At 37.3% G+C, this 20,497-nt stretch overlaps 1 protein-coding gene across 1 annotated transcript in view; it reads right to left on the bottom strand.

The window, feature by feature from the left end:
* The window catches only part of LOC124290589 (transmembrane protein 135-like), a 198,692-nt gene extending 180,558 nt beyond the window's left edge, over nucleotides 1–18,134 (bottom strand). Inside the window, exons 1-4 of the mRNA XM_046727336.1 lie at nucleotides 17,986–18,134; nucleotides 13,135–13,262; nucleotides 7,520–7,609; nucleotides 6,883–6,975 (exon numbers count right to left, since the gene is read on the bottom strand). Coding sequence (XP_046583292.1) covers nucleotides 6,883–6,975; nucleotides 7,520–7,609; nucleotides 13,135–13,262; nucleotides 17,986–18,132 — 458 coding nt within the window. The 5' untranslated portion in view covers nucleotides 18,133–18,134. The remainder of the gene's footprint in view (nucleotides 1–6,882; nucleotides 6,976–7,519; nucleotides 7,610–13,134; nucleotides 13,263–17,985) is intronic.
* Nucleotides 18,135–20,497: the final 2,363 nt, after the last annotated feature.

Here is a 20,497-nt window from a genome sequence, read left to right as displayed (position 1 = left end):
GTGGATCCTTTGTTAACATTTCCGTTCAGTTTTCTTGTAAAATGTAATACACTTCTTTCATTCAGATTTTCAAATTTATGGAGTGAAGAAAGATCTAAAATAGAAAGAAATTCAAAAATTTCATGCGAATATGTTACCATGATGTAGTGTATAAGCGGGTCTTGTTGGTCTGACAGTATAAATATACTATAATCTATGAATGAATAATCTTTCTGTCAGTTTGCACTTGGAGGGACAACATAATTTCACATAAATTGTACCCACTACTGTTTCTTAAGTCTGCAAGTATTGGACCAAATTGACAAAGCACTATTGCTTAAGAATCCAAAATGTATTTTTTAATTATTTTTGGAAACAAAGTGTATTCTTGAAGATATTTCAATTTGGACTAAAGACATATTCCAGGAAGTGAGAGATTATCCCCGGCAAGGTTTCCCTGATCTGGAGGCAGCTTTACAGCCACAGCATCCAGGGTTAGGGATTGAACAAATCATACCATTTAATAGTTTTGTAAAATACAAGGCAATGTTATATGTTCTATAATAATTTGGGCAACACATTTTTTTATATTTGTAGTTGTTATCATTTAATGAAGTGGTTTGACAGAATCTGTGAAGATACAGGTTAGAATTGCTCTTCCAAACCCATAGAGGCGACAAACTGGACAGGGAGGTCTGGCTCGCTGATTCGGGCTTACATGGATGTCATGGTATACTGATTGTTAAAATTGATGCTCATGACGTCAATCACTGGATTATCTGGTCTTACATGGATGTCATGGTATACTGATTGTTAAGATTGATGCTCATGATGTCAATCACTGGATTATCTGGTGAAGACTCCATTATTTACAGACTGCCATCATACAGCTGGAATATTGCTGATTGTTGTATTAAACAAGAAACAAACAACTCAGACAATATATATTTGTTCCTGGTATATTTAGAGTGTAACTTGCATCTGTCCACCCACATGTGGATACCTCCAATATTGATGACATGCTCCTGTACTCATGGACTGTGTCAATGGTCAAACTGAAAGAGTGTCTACCCTGAGAGCTGGAAGTCAACGGTACCTTCCTGTCCAGCACTTAACTTTGAGTGAGTGAGTTTGGTTTTACGCCGTTTTACATGAGTTTAGTTTTAGCAATATTCCAGTAATATCACGGCGAGGGACACCAGAAATGGGCTTTACATATTGAACCCATGTGGGAAATCGAACCTGGGTCTTCGTCGTGGCGAGTGAACGCTTTAACCACTGGGCTACCCCACCGCCCCACTTAACTTTGAGGGGACAAGGAACGGCTCTTAGCATTAAAGAGACATTGGGTTGGCTAGTCCAAAGTCAGTATATAGTGTCGAGTCAGGTTTCCATGTTAAACTGCATTATGGTATTTCTGTATGCTAGCACCATTAACCGACGTCAGTCTGAACTGGTATATGCCAAACACACACACACACTCATGTGCATGCACGTCACCATCACGAAAATGACGTTAAAAACCCACTGCACCTCACCTGCTTATCATGTGCAGGATGTCACTCTTAACTCCACAACAGACAAACATGCACCCTCATAATACATTCATGCTCTGGCGGGCAGAGACTGTGCAATGCACTGCACAATGCACTGCAGCAAGCTCACCAGCTGAAACAAACCCAGCCAAGTGTGTAATGCATATTAGCATTTCGGTGTTGTTTAATAGAAACAGGCATAAATGTCACAAAACGTATGTCACATTGTTCCACATGGTAGCCAGGTCCGCCGTTTTACAGCAGATCACATGGAAATAGGATGCTCACACCATTAACGTACCAGTTTTTAATGTAGTAATTCATGTTGTAAACTGGGGATATTTGTTGCCTTGAAAGTCCTTTGTTCTGATGACAACACATGTTTTTATCTATGCCCACAGTGCTGTTGTGTGTGTTAATAGTGACCCCATGTCTGTGGTGTCTAAAACATTACCTCTAGGCTTAGACCACTTCCAATTTATTTTCTTATAATAAATTACCTTTCCAAAAAGTTTTAAATTTAAAAGTACATGTAATTTGAAATTATTGGTTTTTACATGGTTTTGCTTTTATGGTTTTATAACTTTCAGCTTAAGATTTTTTTCCATCTTAGTCAATGTTACATCAATAATTCTTTTTGTTTGGCCTCTCATTTGACATAGCAATCTAGAATATTCGTTAAAATACCAAAACTAGCCTTGCCTGATCATTCTTATACCTGATATCATTGTTCTGCTTACCAAATGGTTATAGCCTGGGAAAGACACATTTAAGAAAAACAGAGCTGAAAATGGTGTGGCTCTCCCGGCAATGCACTATTAGCTAATCCATGTTACCATAAATAACGTGAAATATTCATTATGTAAAATTTAGAAATCTAGTTGAATTGTTTGTTGAGAAAAGTCCATGTCACACAAGCTAGCTGCCTCACGTAGGTACTCAAACACCTTCATGTATGTCAAATTATGATTATGAAACCAATTATTTCTTGGAAGCATTTTAACTTATGGGAGGGTCAATTCAATGTTTTATCTTTTTCTGATAATGCTGTTGTTGCCTTAGTTATTGTTCCAAAATCTGTATTTTTCCCACCGTTGCAGTAATGACATTTTGATTTCAAGTTGAAACGTCACAATAAATTTAAAGGAAAATTCTTGTCCAAACTTCTCTGCTGATGCAATATACCAATCATACAAACCACAGTAGTTTACATGAAGACATAAAAAATACTAAAAAATACAAATAAAATTTTCTTAAGAGCAAAAGCTGAAATTGCCCTTTTCCATAGAATGACCCATTAGCATGTATCATTTTATCTCTGAACATATGCTATCATATGTTAACTAAAAACTTCAACCAGAATAAAGAAGCCGCCCATCATATGTTAACTAAAAACTTCAGTGAGAATAAAGAAGCCGCCCATCATATGTTAACTAAACAAACAAAGGACAAGTCACTGAAACAATTTTAATCCATTGTGATCAATGGGTGACGCTTATTTGAAAAAAAACGGTATTGATTCCCTTACTCATTGTGGCTTTCGCGGCGATTCGGTTTATACTTGAAATGTGGCTTTAGCGGCAAATGGTATTTTTCAAATGTGGCTTTCCCGGGGCTGAACACCTACCAAACTGCTTAACTGTTCAAATGACAAGTGTAGGCTATTCACAGTCAATAACTATACAGCTGGGATGTCTTGAGTTTCAGCTTCAGTCATAAGTGCTCATTAATGAAGCGCTTTGAGCATATCCCTGTGACGTGGAAAGGCGCTATATAAATGGCCTATTATTATTATTATTATTATTATGAATATCAGTTTTGATGAATATTTTAAACCAACAAATTGTATGTATATTTATTATTTCAATAAACATTAAAAGATAATGAACATTTTCTTAGAGCCATCTTTTCATGGAGTGGAGATAAGAGCACCTGAGCCCGATAGAACTGTAGCCCAGAAAAATCAAACTGTGTATATAAAAACCTAGGAAACTGTGGTATATCACAAAAGATGGACGTAAATGTAGAAACATTATCCATCACATCACTCAGTGTCATCTATCACAGGCAGGTAATGTGACGCTTAGTTACATCCCACTTACAAAACATGTTCCCTGATTTACTTTTTATACACAAGTAAATTCCTATCTCCGACAGACCAGCCAGTCTGACACATAACCAGCTCCAGCAGAATACCAACTGTCTATGAATACAAGATGGCATTTGACTGACTGCTCCCACAAATCATTTGGTCACTACAAATATGGCTTCAGGTCGCAGGCTTAAAGATATGTTCCCAAAATAGTGCAAGCGCTGAAAGTTTATCGCGCTCTGTTCGCTGCACATCGGTAGCAAATCATAGGCAGATTCAGTAATATCCACATCCCATGGTACAGCGCCGGCTGCCAGGCTTATCATGTGCACATGACCACGCTCAGCTCATACACAGACATGGGAAACCGACACTGGATGTTGGGTTACCAAATGTAAATGTTAGAGAATCATATACAGGTAACTGGGTGGGGCTGGAGGTGTGACAGGTAAAGGGAAGGCATGGCAGCGTATGGTCAACATGTGCTTCTTGTGATTATGGGTGTTAGTTTAACCCTGGGGGGTTTGGCACTTGGTTTGATAGGGTATAGCACCGGGTATAGTACTCAGTGGTACCTGGGTGGGTAGAGTATGGAGGCAGGGTGGCTGGGGTGTTGATAGGGTGTTGCAACACTAAGTACAGGGTTTGGTAATGGGTGGTACCTGGGTGGTACCAGGGTGGTATTGGAATGGATGGAAGTGGTACCAACATAGATGAGATGGACGTATATGGTACCAGTGGTTTGTTTGTATGGTTGTTTTCAACATTTCATCAGCATTTGTCCAGTTCTTTGACTACAGTCTGTAAATGATTGAGTCTGGTCCAGACAATCCAGTGATTGACATCATGAGTATAAATCTACACAGTTGGGATGACATCCATCAACCAGGGTGCCGTTGTACAAACCAACCTTGGCGCTAAGGCTACCTTAAGCCTATGTTAAGGTATGGCAGTTACGGTCACCTTAGCTCTAAGATCGCTTTGTACAACGGCACCCAGTACAGCAGCCCTGACCACCAACCCTGTTAGTCAAAGCTTATGACAATTCTATCCCAGATCTTCAGTGGTACCGGTGTGGATGGGACATGGCTACTTGGGTAGGTTGCTGATATGATGGCTAAATAATTAAAACATTTTACCTTTGCTACATCTAACTCCTGTCTCCCTTGTGTCTCTGTATTCAACACACACCTATTCTCCAAGCAATCACAGTAATACTAAACCTAGTTATCATGGAAGACGAGAGCTTCCGCTGGAATCACGTGGCTAGGGCAGGAAGAACATTACGCCAATCACACAGCTATCAATAATATTAAGATATATGTTAATAAAATACATTAAGTTATATTCCATAAATTGTTACAAGATAAAAACATATACTACTCCACTTTTCATAGGGATATTTTTTCTTCTTCTTTTCATGATGAACAAAAATGATGATCATATTATGTTAAGTGTATACATAACAATATGACACATCTGATTTTCCCTATCAAAAATTGAGATGTATATTTGGCATGAGACATACTAGAAGAAGACATAAAAATCATGCTTAAAAATCGTACACACATCCTGCACCAATTAGATCAAACATCCTGTACCAATTAGATCAAATGTAGATGTTGAAAACTCATGCTTCAAATGTTATACAGAAAAAAATAATAAATGACAGATTAAGTGCAGAGAGTGATAAAGACAGTGATTATTAATTCCAGTGAAACAAACATACACCTATATATCTATATCCTGTATCTTTATAGCGACAGCCATTTACACAACAAAGATCCTAGTATTATTTAGTACAAGTGTGTGAAAGGGGCGAGAAAGACAAGTGTTAATAAGTTTGCAAAATGTAATAAAGGTTAAAGTGTAATAAGAAGACTGATATGGTTTATAGGCCTGCTGTTCATTATACTATACAATTTATATAGGTGGGAGAGGAGAGAATCAGGGAGGAATCATTAAGGTAAATGAATGTACAACATACATACAAAAACTAGGCACTGTAGCTCACCTCACATACACAAAAATATTTTTGGGACACTTCATGTGTGCATGTATTTAACGTGATGAGTGAGTTTGGTTTTACACAGCTTTCAGCAATATTCTAGCAATATCACAGTGGGGGACACCAGAAATGGGCTTCACACTTTGTACCCAGAGATGCCAACCCCAAAGTGTTGGAAATAGTAGTGTCAAGGATCAAAATCAGTAGTTTGACCATAAAATTAGTAGTCAACTAAATACTTAAAATCATGATGGATTCTGAGAGAGATAATATGACACTAATCAAGAGTGAAGCTTTAATTTCACATATCTCTAACACAAGATTTCCAAATTGTTACTGTTTAACAGTTCACTGGGGGTGGGGGATGGGGGGTGGTCTGAAATTGACTAAAGACCTCATTGAGTGAGAGTGAGTGAGTGAGTGAGTTTGAACACAATGTTCAGCAATATTCCAGCAATATCTTGGTTGGGGACAGCAGAAATTGAAAAATGTGGAAGTTGCAAACAGGTAATATAGGACAGATAACCAAACCAGACAACGGACAAAACACCACAATACAAGCTCACCTGACTTTCTGTCACATGAGGTAAAAATTAGGAGGGAAAAAAAATAATTTATTGACAAAACAAAAATTTCCATTGATTGTACTGATGACCTATTTTGACAATTTTTGCCTCCAAATGAATGGACTTGAAAGTAGTAGTTAGGCAACTGGTAGATAGGCACCTTACATATATTTTAGCAGAGATCTGATTTTAGGAAGGATTACTGCTTATTGTCACTTTCATGCATCAAACTATCTCTTCTGAAAGTTGTGCATGTGGGGAGATGGGGGATATTAAATCTTATATTTTCACGGCATAGTGTGTTGCTCATAATTTTTAAATGAAGAAGTTTTGTTGGATAACTGAATCTTACAAACCAACAAAATCCTGGTCATCTTAACAGAACAATAAACATAAAAATTTGCCAATTGTAACATCTAAATAGATAGGTAGTAAACATTATATTGGTAAGCATCTTGTGAAAGTATCAACTTCCTTAATGAGGCCAAGCATTCATGAAAAGTCAATTTTGATATGTCACATTGTTCCCCCAAAATGCATATGAGAAATTATTTATCATTGCATAAGCTATCAATAAGCTGTAGTAATCTAGGAATGATTTTATTTTTAAATGATTATGTTACACTTGTACTTTGTGTAACACAGTTGGCAGTTATTTTAGTGTGTGCCAATTATTGCCAGATATTTGAACATTCACAATACCTGGATTTCCGTTCCATTAGAATAGCTATAAAGGCGCCACAATACGCCGACAGAAAAGCAGAGTTGATGCAATAAAAACCGCCCAAGATTTTCCTGGAGAGTCAAAAGAAACAAAATAAGTTTTCTATTACAAAAAGAGGTAAAAAATATGTGAAACAACATTCCTAAATAGAAGTGACAACAAACCAGCTGCATGAACCCTCAACCACTATCATCTCCAATATGAGACTGGGATCACTAGCTGGTGATTGGGACCTAACAATATTACAGGGACTTTGAATCTTGTGTTACACAACAGCAGGTTGGTTTGTTGTCGGAAACCACATCACACAAGCATTCAGGAACAGAACACACAGGGGGGCATACCAACAGGAGCAGCACCCACTGTACTACCGTGTCGCCCGCCAAATTTGGTATTCTTGACATGCCTCCACCCAAATAACTGAAAAATGTCTTATGTTCATCAAATCATTAACGTTCCAATAACTACTTTCGATCAGATTGTTAGGTCCAGATCAAGACGCGGTCAGTGAATTGCTCCCCCCATGAGCTGCCCCCCTGTTTGTGGTGGCCTGTGTTCTGCCAACACAGACACTACTTGGCTACAGGAGATAATGAAGGAATGAGTGTATGATACCTGTCTTTTCTTTCTATCAGTAACGACATTGTGCACGCAGGTATTCCACAAATAAATGCATTGTAGAAATTGTAACAGCCAGCTAATTTCCTGAAACAAATAATTTCATTCAAACAGATCATTATTTACAAATTGATAGCATGCTCTTCCAGTTTGGAGATAGAAAACATCTTTCTGACCTCTTTGAATACCTGAACATGATTAAATTTTAATCAGTTTGAAAAGTTTGTTGCATTTCAATGAAAGAATATAAATGAACAGACACCTGAATTGTTCAAAATGTAACTTTAAGTTTAACGTTCCAAGCTTGCTTTTTCTGCAAAATGAAGTCAGTGGATAATCAAGTTTGGTTAATCTCTGAAGTTGATATTCAGTTTATGACAGGATTAGTTTTACATGTCCAAAATGCTCTTACAAAAAATAAAGAAATGTTATCAGAAGAGCATGTAAACAACTTGTTGTCATCTGTAAACAAAACCCGGGCTCTGCAGCTCACCTGTCTTCAACTAAATTTCTGAGAGGGAAGAGATATATATTTGCTGTTATAATGTAAACAACAAGCCTCTTACAGCAAGCATAGTAGGTTCTTACAACAAGCATAGTCACCTGTTACAACAAGCATACTCGACTCTTACAACAAGCATGGTTGTATCTTACAACAAGCATGGTCGTATCTTACAACAAGCATCGTCGCATCTTACAACAAGCATAGTCGTATCTTACAACAAGCATGGTCGTATCTTACAACAGGCATGGTCGTATCATACAACAAGCATAATCGTATCTTACAACAAGCATGGTCGTATCTTACAACAGGCATGGTCGTATCTTACAACAAGCATGGTCGTATCTTACAACAAGCATAATCGTATCTTACAACAAGCATGGTCGTATCTTACAACAAGCATGGTCAGATCTTACAACAAAGCATCATCGTATCATGGCATGGTGATCTTACAACAAGCATAATCGTGATCTTACAACAAGCATAATCGTGATCTTACAACAAGCATGGTCAAGTCATATCTTACAACAGGCATGGTCAGATCATACAACAAGCATAATCGTATCTTACAACAAGCATGGTCGTATCTTACAACAAGCATAATCGTATCTTACAACAAGCATCATACACAACAGGCATGGTCGATCATACAACAAGCATAATCGTATCTTACAACAAGCATCTCTTACAACAAGCATGGTCAACAAGCATCGTATCTTACAACAAGCATGGTCGTATCTTACAACAAGCATAATCGTATCTTACAACAAGCAAGGTCGTATCTTACAACAGGCATGGTCGTATCATACAACAAGCATAATCGTATCTTACAACAAGTACGGTCGTATCATACAACAAGCATAGTCGTATCTTACAACAAGTATGGTCGTATCTTACAACAAGCATGGTCGTTTCTTACAACAAGCATTGTTGTATCTTACATCAAGCATCGTCGCCTCTTATGACAAGCATAGTCGTATCTTACAACAAGCATGGTCGTATCATACAACAAGCATAGTCGTATCTTACAACAAGCATGTTACAATCACAAGTTTCAAGAATTATTCATCCTCTGGATCAAAAGTAACAATGTCACTAAACATTGTAGCTCACCTTTTTTAAATAAACAGCTTAACATTCGAGTGAGTGAGTGAGTGAGTTGGGTTTTACGCCGCTTTTAGCAATATTCCAGCAATATCACGGCGGGGGACACCAGAAATGGGATTCACACAATGTGCCCATGTGGGGAATCGAACCCGGGCTTTCGGCGTGACGAGCGAACGCTTTAACCACTGGGCTACCCCACTGCCCCTCTTAACATTCGAAATAAACATTAGACTATCTAAACTTCAATAGGAGTGAGTGAGTCTAGTTTTACGTCGCACTCAACAATATTCCAGCTATATGGCGACGGTCTGTAAACAATTGAGTCTGGATCAATAAGACAGTAGTTATGAAGAAAAACCTTGTCAACACAAATATGAAATATGTGTCCAAACTCAACAGCCCTTGTTATTCAGCAAGTACTTACAACGCATCAAATTTAAAAATGATACAATAATTGTATATAGAACAAATATGGAACCTACAGTATGGTTGCTATTGTTTTGGTATTTAAAATCATTCTTAAAATCATACTTGCTGGAATTAAACCTGCAAAGTTTTAGACCTTTTGATAACAGGTGAATAAACAGATGATTGATGGCATGACTTTGTAGGGCCCAGATTGATCCATGTGTAATACTGTGAAAGAAGACTGCATGTGTCGTTGGATGTAGGGTTCAACGACAGCCAGTGTGGCACATAATGAGCCTGATTGATGTGAACAAACTACTGTAAAGAAAACTTGAAAACCTTCTGCAAGTAGTAGTCCTTCCAACTGCAACAGCACATGCTATTCATTGAAAGTAGGTCGCCATGACCTGTACTTGATGTCATAACATTGTCATCACGTCATACATAACTTGTCAAATTATCTAACCACTATGTACATGAAAAGGCATTGCAGACGAAACTGCAAGTATTTATAAATCATGACCTTCAGTGTAAGATTAACCATTATGGTCAGTTATTGACATTACAGACTGCTCTTTATATGACAGAAAATAGGTTCATTGACCTTCAGCAGATGCTTCTTGAACTATTCAAATTAACTTTTTTCCAGGCATATGACTTGACCCAGACCTTAACTTTGACATGACTCATACCTGTGACTCAAATATACTTCATTATAAATATATACGCGGGCTCAGGAACGATTATGGTCAAGTTGACCATTTACTCGTCAAGTCTTTGAGCGTAGAGGTAAAAAATAGCTCCCAACACATTAAGATTTTCACAAATCAGTGGAGGTTAAATTCTGACGAAACTTCATTCGTCCCTACTTACATGGTGCTGCATGATAACTGATAATGACATGCAACGGACACAACACAAGCTCTATTGGTCCTTAGTCCAGGAGAGCTATTTTACAAACACAAGGAATAAATATTGTCAAGTGGAATTAAATATAGGGATGCCCTGTTAGTCTTGAAACCTTGCTTTCTGAGTGATTCCTGTGTGAAATGTAAAATAACATCCAAAGAGTGAGTGAGTGAGTTTGGTTTTACGCTGCTTTTAGCATTGTTCCAGCAATATCATGGTGGGGGACACCAGAAATGGGCTTCACACATTACACCCATGTGGGGAATCGAACCCGGGCCGTTGGTGTGAGGAGCGGACGATTTAACCACTTGGGAACCCCAGCACCCCAATATCCATTACTTCCTAACAACAGCTTGTTGCCCAAATATTTGGACCTCTAACATGTATATCTTGAGGCCATTCAGTTGTTTATCTAGTACCCACAATGTGTATATCTAGTTGTCTACAATGTGTATATGATGTACCTACAACATGTATATCTAGTTGTCTACAATGTGTATATGATGTACCTACAACATGTATATCTAGTTGTCTACAATGTGTATATGATGTACCTACAACATGTATATCTAGTTGTCTACAATGTGTATATGATGTACCTACAACATGTATATCTAGTTGTCTACAATGTGTATATGATGTACAACATGTATATCAGTTGTCATGTATATCTAGTTGTCTACAATGTGTATATGATGTATATGATGTACCTACAACATGTATATCTAGTTGTCTACAATGTGTATATGATGTACCTACAACATGTATATCTAGTTGTCTACAATGTGTATATGATGTACCTACAACATGTATATCTAGTTGTCTACAATGTGTATATGATGTACCTACAACATGTATGTGTATATGATGTACCTACAACATGTATATCTAGTTGTCTACAATGTGTATATGATGTACCTACAACATGTATATCTAGTTGTCTACAATGTGTATATGATGTACCGCCAACATGTATATATCTAGTTGTCTACAATGTTGTCTACAATGTGTATATGATATCTAGTTGTCTACAGTGTGTATATGATGTACCTGATGTACCTACAAACATGTATATCTAGTTGTCTACAATGTGTAGTTGTCTACAAAAATGTGTATATGATGTAGCATAAATGATGTACCTACAACATGTATATCTAGTTGTCTATGACATGTGTATATGATGTACCTAATCATCTCATCATGTTTGAAATAAAGAGCTTCTAGTTGTCTACAACATAATACTGTGTGTTTTTCATAGTAAACGATGTGTACCTACAACATGTATATCTACAGTTGTCTGTTTGTTTTCACATTAGTGGCTGCAAAGAGACGGCTGGCAGTTCCGCATTACTGATTGTATGATGTAGTCTAAACTACAACACCACGTGTTAATGTATATCTAGTTGTCTACAATGTGCATATGATGTACCTACAACATGTATATCTAGTTGTCTACAGTGTGTATATGATGTACCTACAACATGTATATCTAGTTGTCTACAATGTGTATATGATGTACCTACAACATGTATATCTAGTTGTCTACAATGTGTATATGATGTACCTACAACATGTATATCTAGTTGTCTACAATGGGTTTATCAAGGGCCTACAGTGTGGATATTTAGTGACAATCTGTGCATATCTCAGGCCTACATTGTGTATATCTAGTGGCCTATACTGTGTATGACAAGTGGTCAACACTGCATATCTCATAGCCTACACTGTGCATATCTTGTAGCCTACACTGTGTATCTCTAGTAGCCTACACTGTTTATGTCAAGTGGTCAACACTGTGCATATCTCGTACCCTACACTGTGCATATCTCGTACCCTACAGTGTGCATATCTTGTAGCCTACACTGTGTATCTCTAGTAGCCTACACTGTTTATGTCAAGTGGTCAACACTGTGCATATCTCGTACCCTACACTGTGCATATCTCATAGCCTAAAGTGTGCATATCTCGTTGCCTACACTGTGTATATATAGTAGCCTACACTATGTATGTCAAGTGGTCAACACTGTGCATATCTCGTACCCTACACTTTGCATATCTCGTACCCTACACTGTGCATATCTCGTACCCTACACTGTGCATATCTCATAGCCTAAAGTGTGCATATCTCGTTGCCTACACTGTGCATATATAGTAGCCTACACTATGTATGTCAAGTGGTCAACACTGTGTATGTCTAGTGCTTATACTGTGCATATCTTGTCCCCTACACTGTGCATATCTCGTAGCCTACACTGTGCATATCTCGTAGCCTACACTGTATATCTCTAGTAGCCTACTGGAATACACTGTCATATCTATTTGCATAAGTTTAATTATCTCATCATCTACAATGTGTATATGTATATCCCACTTAATGCCCAAAGTGTCAGTGACATATCATAGGTCTATCAATTCAGCTGATGATGTATAACATGTGTGATATACTGTGACACTAACCAGCTGGCTCTAAGTGTGTTTTGCATATAAAAGCCATGATAGCTACAAAATTGGAAAATATATATCATTTTTCCCTCTCCAAATGTTCAGCTTTATTAAACCACTAAAATACCAATAGTCATGCAATGTTCAATGCACTAGAAGACTAGAAGACTTTACTGAGCATGACTAATATGCATGTATGATGGCAGCCTCGGTGGCATGGAACACAAACTGATGACTTTCCTACCTCCACAAACAGAAGAACGTCAAGAACAAGGTTCCATTGACAGATAGGAAGATGCTGGACTGCAAGGTCTCAGGAAGTAGTCTCTTTACAAAGTAAGACTTGCCCCTCTTCCGAAGTATGGCAGCCAACTACAAATAAACACTGACATGGTATGAAAACAGAAAGACAAGTTACCATTGTGAAAATGAACATGGTACCTATTTTTGTTTGTAGATCAATGAAGCACTCAGCATCTTACAGCTATTTTGCTGCGGTCTGTAAATAATGAAATCGGGACCAGACAATCCAATGAACATCGATCTATGCAATTGGGATATGATGACGTGTCAACCAAGTCAGCAAGCCTGACCACCCGATCACGATAGTCACCTCTTTTGACAAGCATGAGTTGCTGAAGACCAATTCTAACCCAGATCTTCACAGGTTTGGTACCCATATAAAACTTGACATGGTACATATGCAAAGGTTAATATTTTACCAATGAAGAAATACACTTGGTACCATTGTACAAAATCTTATGCACTGATCTATGTATGTTTTGTACATATCAACAGTTATAAAGTCTGATGAACAAGAAACATCAAACAACAAACATGTCCCAAACAAACACAACAAAATAACATATGCAACACCTGTCAATTAATCAGGTAATTCAGGAGAAATATAACAAACATCCGGTAAAAAAATGGGATGTTACGTCAGGCCAGATAGACTTCTATTCAGTTACACATAATGCTGTTATGACCATAAATAATAAAATGTGCATCTCAGTTTAATTATTCCAGCATTTTGTAGCTGATTAAATGTTTCAGTAACAAAGACACTCAGCTGTTGCCAGTGGTAATTGTATTAATACGACAATTGGGCCACAAATACAAGCTTTTATTGTTTACAACAAAATCAAACAAAAAGGTATCTCCACCTATAGTTGACAAAATTGTAATACACCCATTTCAGACCACATGAAAAATACCCTCCTTGTGTTTCTCCACGGGGTATCTGAAGGTAATGTAATACTTGTCTTTTTTCAGTTTATATTGTCCAAAATACACAGTCTTCAAATGCATGTAGTCACATTAGAGGAATATGTTTGTATTTATTCCTGCAGCTGCAATATACACAATATCCATATTGTTTCTATATAACAGAGTTGAATATTCACAAAACACCTCGACAGACAGCTGGCCCAGCAAAAAATGTTATCTGCCCATAGAATGTTGACAGCCCTGGTTTTGTAAAGTTAAGAATCAAATCTTTGTAAATGATAATACAAAGCCAGTAAGGTTAATAGTTAAAATCAACACACTATTTTGATGGCCTTACATTGTTATGTCACACAGGTACCATGCATTATTGCATGGTTGTTGGCATACATGCTAAATCTTTATAGATTTTTCGGAATGTTAGCACTGCCTACAGAAATATTTAATGCAGTCGCAAATGAGTCGCTTGGCTGTATTCGCAGATCATCATTTTAGCTAACATGAGTTCTAAATAAATTTTAAGGTTTTAAAATATTAACACAACACTGGGGCGATTACAGCTTTTTGAGAAAGGGGGGTGCACAGTTCATTTTCACCTGTTTTCACAAGAGTTTCAATGGTCACTTAATAAGTTTTCAGGACAAAATGGGGTGTGTGCATCCCTGCAACCCCTGTCTGGATCCGCCTATGTAACAATTGGGCATACATTTAATAAACATTCTGCCTAAGACGAAAACAGTCAGTCTATCTTGGATGGTCAGGATCAAAGATATTTCCAAAGCTCAAGATATGATTTCATACTTTGATGGTCCTGGAATCAGCCTGTTACTAAACTATTAAAAACACTGTATATGATTTGTATTGCCTGGTATCTTGAAGAAAACTTAATCAGCTTACACTTTACTGACCTACTTTTAGCAGCACAATTGTTTTCATTAATTACTAATTCTTAGCATTAAAATGTACTTGCTACAACCATCAAATCATAAAATGCACATTCAGCATGAATATACAGGCTAGTGCAAATGTAGCATGAACATTGAAGCACCAACGTGAGGATTCTCATGTATTACAATAGAGGATATGAAGTTTCATTTTATGATGCATTCCTTTTCATTTATTCATTGAAACTATAAGATTATTCTGAAAATCTGATCATGTAGTATTTTTTTACATTGAATTTTAAATCAGTGTGTATGTGTGCATGGTTTTACTCCAGCAACATTCCAGGAATACCAAGTGGAGAGACCTGAACTTAGGCAATATTTTCAGTTTAAATTATAATTTCTAGAAAATATTAATACAAAGAAAAACTTGTTCCTACAACAGACTGGCATCCTTAGAGACTTGTGAAATCCAGATTTGCAATGAGACACTGTACTGTCTTCTTGTCTAGACTTGCATCTTGAAAAGATAGAATTATTATACATCCATGAGCTTAGCTTTCAGTAAGCACAGCCTTAGAGCAAGGCTAATAAGAAATGGTCTTCTCACATCATTCTGAAGTTGTGAATGGAACCCAGGCCTAACATGTGATGAGTGAAAGTTTTGACAACAAGGCCACCACACTACCCCTTGATCAGCAACACTTACTGCACATTTCCTACAAATACTGATTCTGACCAGCTTGGCTGTTACCTCTCCAGTTACGTGTGCTTTTTCCTGACCTAACATACATGCAATTGTTTTCTCTGCAAAGAGGATTCAAGCAAGATTTGGGAGACCTCAACACATGATCTTTTCCCATTAAAAGAGCAGTGACTGATGTTTTTTCAGATTGAGCAACATCACATTGGTAGGAAGGAGGTGTGATGACAGAAATGGAGGGGTTCTGCTTTTCTTGTTATTGGTTTATCTTTTTTTTTTCAGTGATGGGTGGGTGATACTTCATTACTCATTATATTCATGTTAAGATCAGCCTTTAGAAGAAATAATTCATATTTATCTCTAAACATGAGATTTATATTATAATCTGTGAAATATTTCAAAGTTAAAATGTTGGACCAAAGATTAAAAACTTGCTCAAGCTAATTTGTTGAGTCATCAAGTATATGTATATACTTATATACCATATTCCAAAAAGGTATTTCAATTTATTTATGTTTAGGTATTGAATATATTGTTATTCCTTTGGGTCCTCACTTTTTGTCTAATTCTAAACAAAATTATTAAAGTTTGTCAATTATGAATTCAACAAATTTTAAGGGCCTCATCTTGTGTTGATGCCTTTACATAGGCAAATATAGTGATATTTTTGTGCATCACATATATTTGGTAGAAATGTTTCCTTTGACAAGAAATCATGTGATCTGCATTTCATAATTACAACAGTGAGAGGTAACACCCTATTAATTATTTACTACAGTGGAGTTCATGTATGTGATGCCTGCATTTAAGGCCTAAAACAATGTTGAATATTGATGCTGACCCTATTTTTTTAAAGAGGTATGAATAAAATAAGCTTTCAGATACCACTGTTTTTTCCCAGCACCGACAACATCAGTCATTCTGATAGAGAAAGTCGACAAGATGGCCGCAAGCTTGATTGAATAAACAATTACACATTGATAAATGTGTTATTAGTTTGCACTTTATCTCTAAAAAAAAAATAAAAAAAAAAAAAAATCCTACCCACCTGCCCTAAATTTTAAAGAGGTGTAATCAAAACCACAACATATTTTTTATTTGGCCTAATCAGGAAATACCAGAGGAATTACCTGCAGCAAAACTGAAATGACAACAGTGAGTGATTAGCAACCACATTGTTACACCCATGGAGTATTCTGTGTCTTCATGTGTATTGGTTATTAACTGGGTAAAAATGATGTAACTTTACACAGTTTTCGCCACATATGCTGATTCATTAGGGCATCAGGACCTCCCTGACTTATGTCTAACACTACATGTAGTAAATGTTTATATTTGCATAATATTTAACATGTGATGAATAAAAGAACATAATAGTTCAATAAATCAATGATTAATAGTTTTGCAAAATACTGAAACACACTCACTTAACCGATAAAATCAAATTTTATTTAAAAAATGCTCACCATAATCAATCATTTTCCTCCAAATGGCCTAAAGTTGACAATCTAATGCACGACACATGCATATTATCTTGGGAGTCAAAGGTCAACTTATTTGCACATAATTTTTATACCAAATAGTCACTAATTCATGGGCATTAATCAGAGAACTAAAGATAAGAAGGGTGTGATTTGTTTTATTTCACGAACATGAAAAACAAGGCAGGTGACTTTTGGGCATCAATTTAAACTATTTTTCACTTGGTCATCAGTATATTTTTAGTCTTTTGGGCCAGCCAGTCTTTTAGGTCCTTTTCAAGCATCATTTTTCATAATTGTCTTTTTTATATCAATAAAAAATCCTTAAAAGAACGTCAAAGTGAAAGACTATCCCAAACAAAATAAAACGATGGACACCTGGCATAAATATATCTCTGATATTATATCGGGTGACAATGTCTTGCTTGGATTATTTAATGCATATGTGCGAAATAATACAAACTTAATCATATCGGACGACATTTTGAGTGTGACACTAAATAATTTTCTACATGGCGTTCAAAGTCCACAATGAACATGCCCCTAATGCATGTCGTCACTGATGGCGATCATAGTCCAGCTGTAGACTCACGGATACACAGTCAGTGATGTACGTGCATATAAACATACACTGGTGTATATCCAATCAATTGCAACAAACAACAATTGCTAAATCCAACGAGCTATAAAACAGTTTTCCTGTTGTTAAGGAATGAAAACATCTGTGTCAAGTCAGTGCAGTGAGCTAGCTGTTTACCGACTCGCTTTCGGAGTGTTTGTGACCCCATTTGAGAACTCACCAAGTAAAGAGAGCCGTAGAGTTTAAAGGCCTCTTGAAACACGATTTTTGAAACATCCAAAGATGCCTGAACACAATACGGTGTCCAGCCATGTCCAATTTCATAACAAGTATTATGTACAACTATAGGTTTACTGAACAGCGCCATGTTGGTTCTCACGCAGTTTTAACCAATAATAGTACGGTAAATATTCACCTCGGGAAAAGATTCCCCTACTTCCGCTGTAAACAAAACCACGTGCTTCTTACGTCTTGAAGCATGTTGACATGAATCTGAATCGAGGCGGGCTCAAACACGGAGTAGGTGAATCAATGTTGATTAAATTCCTCTGGAACATCTTTTTCATGTCAAATGTTATTTATCGATTTTTGAAACATATCATTTAGATTGAAAGGCTGTACTACATGCACATCGCTTCGTTACATCATTCTCTCGAGCAGAAATAGACAAACATAGAAATAATGGTAGCAGTTACAATCGCAAATTCTGTATCATTTATAAACCAGTCACACGTTTACGCTGATAAATTTGTCAGTGAAAACGAAATTTATTGTCTTTATATTTCGCCCAATCTCCTGTACTTGAGCTGTATTTACACAATGTGTATAAATAAACTATAATAAACAAACAACTATGATAATGCATCACACCATGCGTTTATTGAGTGATTAAAGTCTAACATTTTTTTACTGACCTAAGTTTGATGATTTAAAAAAAACCCCAGAAAATGAGACACGCCGGATTACGCAAAGTCGCACACGTCACTTAGCTTTCAGCACATTACTTATATTAAGCCCGACACAAATATATAAAAAATATTTTTAATTATTTTATAATATCGCCATAAAAGACTTCATATTTGAGACAGACTGAAACAACTTGCTTGAAAAACAATAGCAAACGCCAAAACATTTATCTAATAATGAGAGTTGGCCATTGTCACACTTCCAATGTTGTAGAGATGCATATCATTCCATGCACGTTCGCATACCTGAGAAGAGATAATGCTGGTGCATTTTAGAACTTTATTTGATATTATTTTGTTGGTTATTGATATTTGGTGTGTTTAAGGTGCACATACGTATTTGATATATTAGCTCTCTTGCGGTATGATCAGGTTTGTGTATTAGCATGCATACCATAGAAAAAACAATCTTAGAAGTATTCAGATGCAGTTACTCTCGTTATGCATTTGCATACATTTTTGGTGCAGTGTAATGGATAGCATGACAATGTGTGGCATATGGCATATAAAATGTATGACATATGGCATCAAGTGATCTATTGCTTACTAAATGAGTTTCTTGATAGGAGTGTATTGAAGTTGACAAATGTTATTTCCATGTATTATACAGGTATACATTTCACGAACTGCCTGAGTGTGGGAATGTCCCACGCCACTGAGTATGCAGCCTCAACAGTCGAGTGAGAACTGTGTTCGGACGCTAGCCCAGTTGAATTGTGTGTGTGTGAGCCTCGGTCGTGAGAAATCCATTCCCCCAACTTGCGTGACGATCGACATCGAACGACAACACAGTATTTGCTTTCAGCGCCCCGATACCCTTCTTTGTCCACGTCCCCGACCAACTGTGTGACCCCGACCAACATCCCTGTAGAAACACTCCACGTCATCACATCGCGTAACATGAGTGAGTGAGTGAATAGGGTTTACCCTACTTCAAACACTACTCCAGCTTCCCCAAACATTTGGGTACACCTTTGTAATTACGTGAAGGGGGAACTGTGCGTTCGTCGGGCGCGCCAGAAAGGTACGGTTCACTCCCTTTATGTTTCAAGGTTTGTCTGCTCCATAGTCATGCTCGTGGGTCTCACCAAACTGGTAGACGTCTTACACCTGCATCACTTGGGCTGACACGCCCTGATATAACCAGAAATCTGCTTTAGACTCACTCACTCACTCACGGTGTAATACATGCAACACGTGAACATTTTGCTTCCTCTCCTACTCTTCTACCCTGTGGCACTAATATAGGGTAGACTAACGCTTAGTTGATGAATACATATAATTTTGATTGTAACAAATAGACCCATTTAAATTGAAAATGAGCCCCAGGGAGACCAGAGATTCAGAACTCGAACCTGGGGAAATCTAGACTTGTTTCATTTAGGGCGTTAGCATTGCAGAGAGGGCTAGGCTTTAGGGAAAATAATGTGGTTCAGGGACTGTGAGACACGCAAGCTCTAGGGATGCAACAGCACCAGACATGCCGAAGACTGGGTTCGATTCCTCACGTGGGGACAATGTGAGGGTCCCATCTCTGGTGTCCCCGCCTTGATATTGCTGGAGTAGTCTTGCTCGTTAAAAATCACTGACGGCGACTACCCGGGTTCGAATCTTCACATGTGTACCATATCTGAAGGCTATTTCTTCTATATCAGACTGTGTTATGTCTGGACTGTAGCTAAACCCATCTGTATGGTAGCTAAACCCATCTGTATGGTAGCTAAACCCGTCTGGATTGTAGCTAAACCCGTCTGGATTGTAGGTATA

This window comes from Haliotis rubra, unplaced genomic scaffold, assembly GCF_003918875.1.
Source record: "Haliotis rubra isolate DU_JTF1 unplaced genomic scaffold, ASM391887v1 Scf47, whole genome shotgun sequence".
Lineage (NCBI taxonomy): Eukaryota > Metazoa > Mollusca > Gastropoda > Lepetellida > Haliotidae > Haliotis > Haliotis rubra.
The sequence above is the reverse complement of the archived record's forward strand: the minus strand, read 5'-3'. Positions and strand labels throughout refer to the sequence as shown.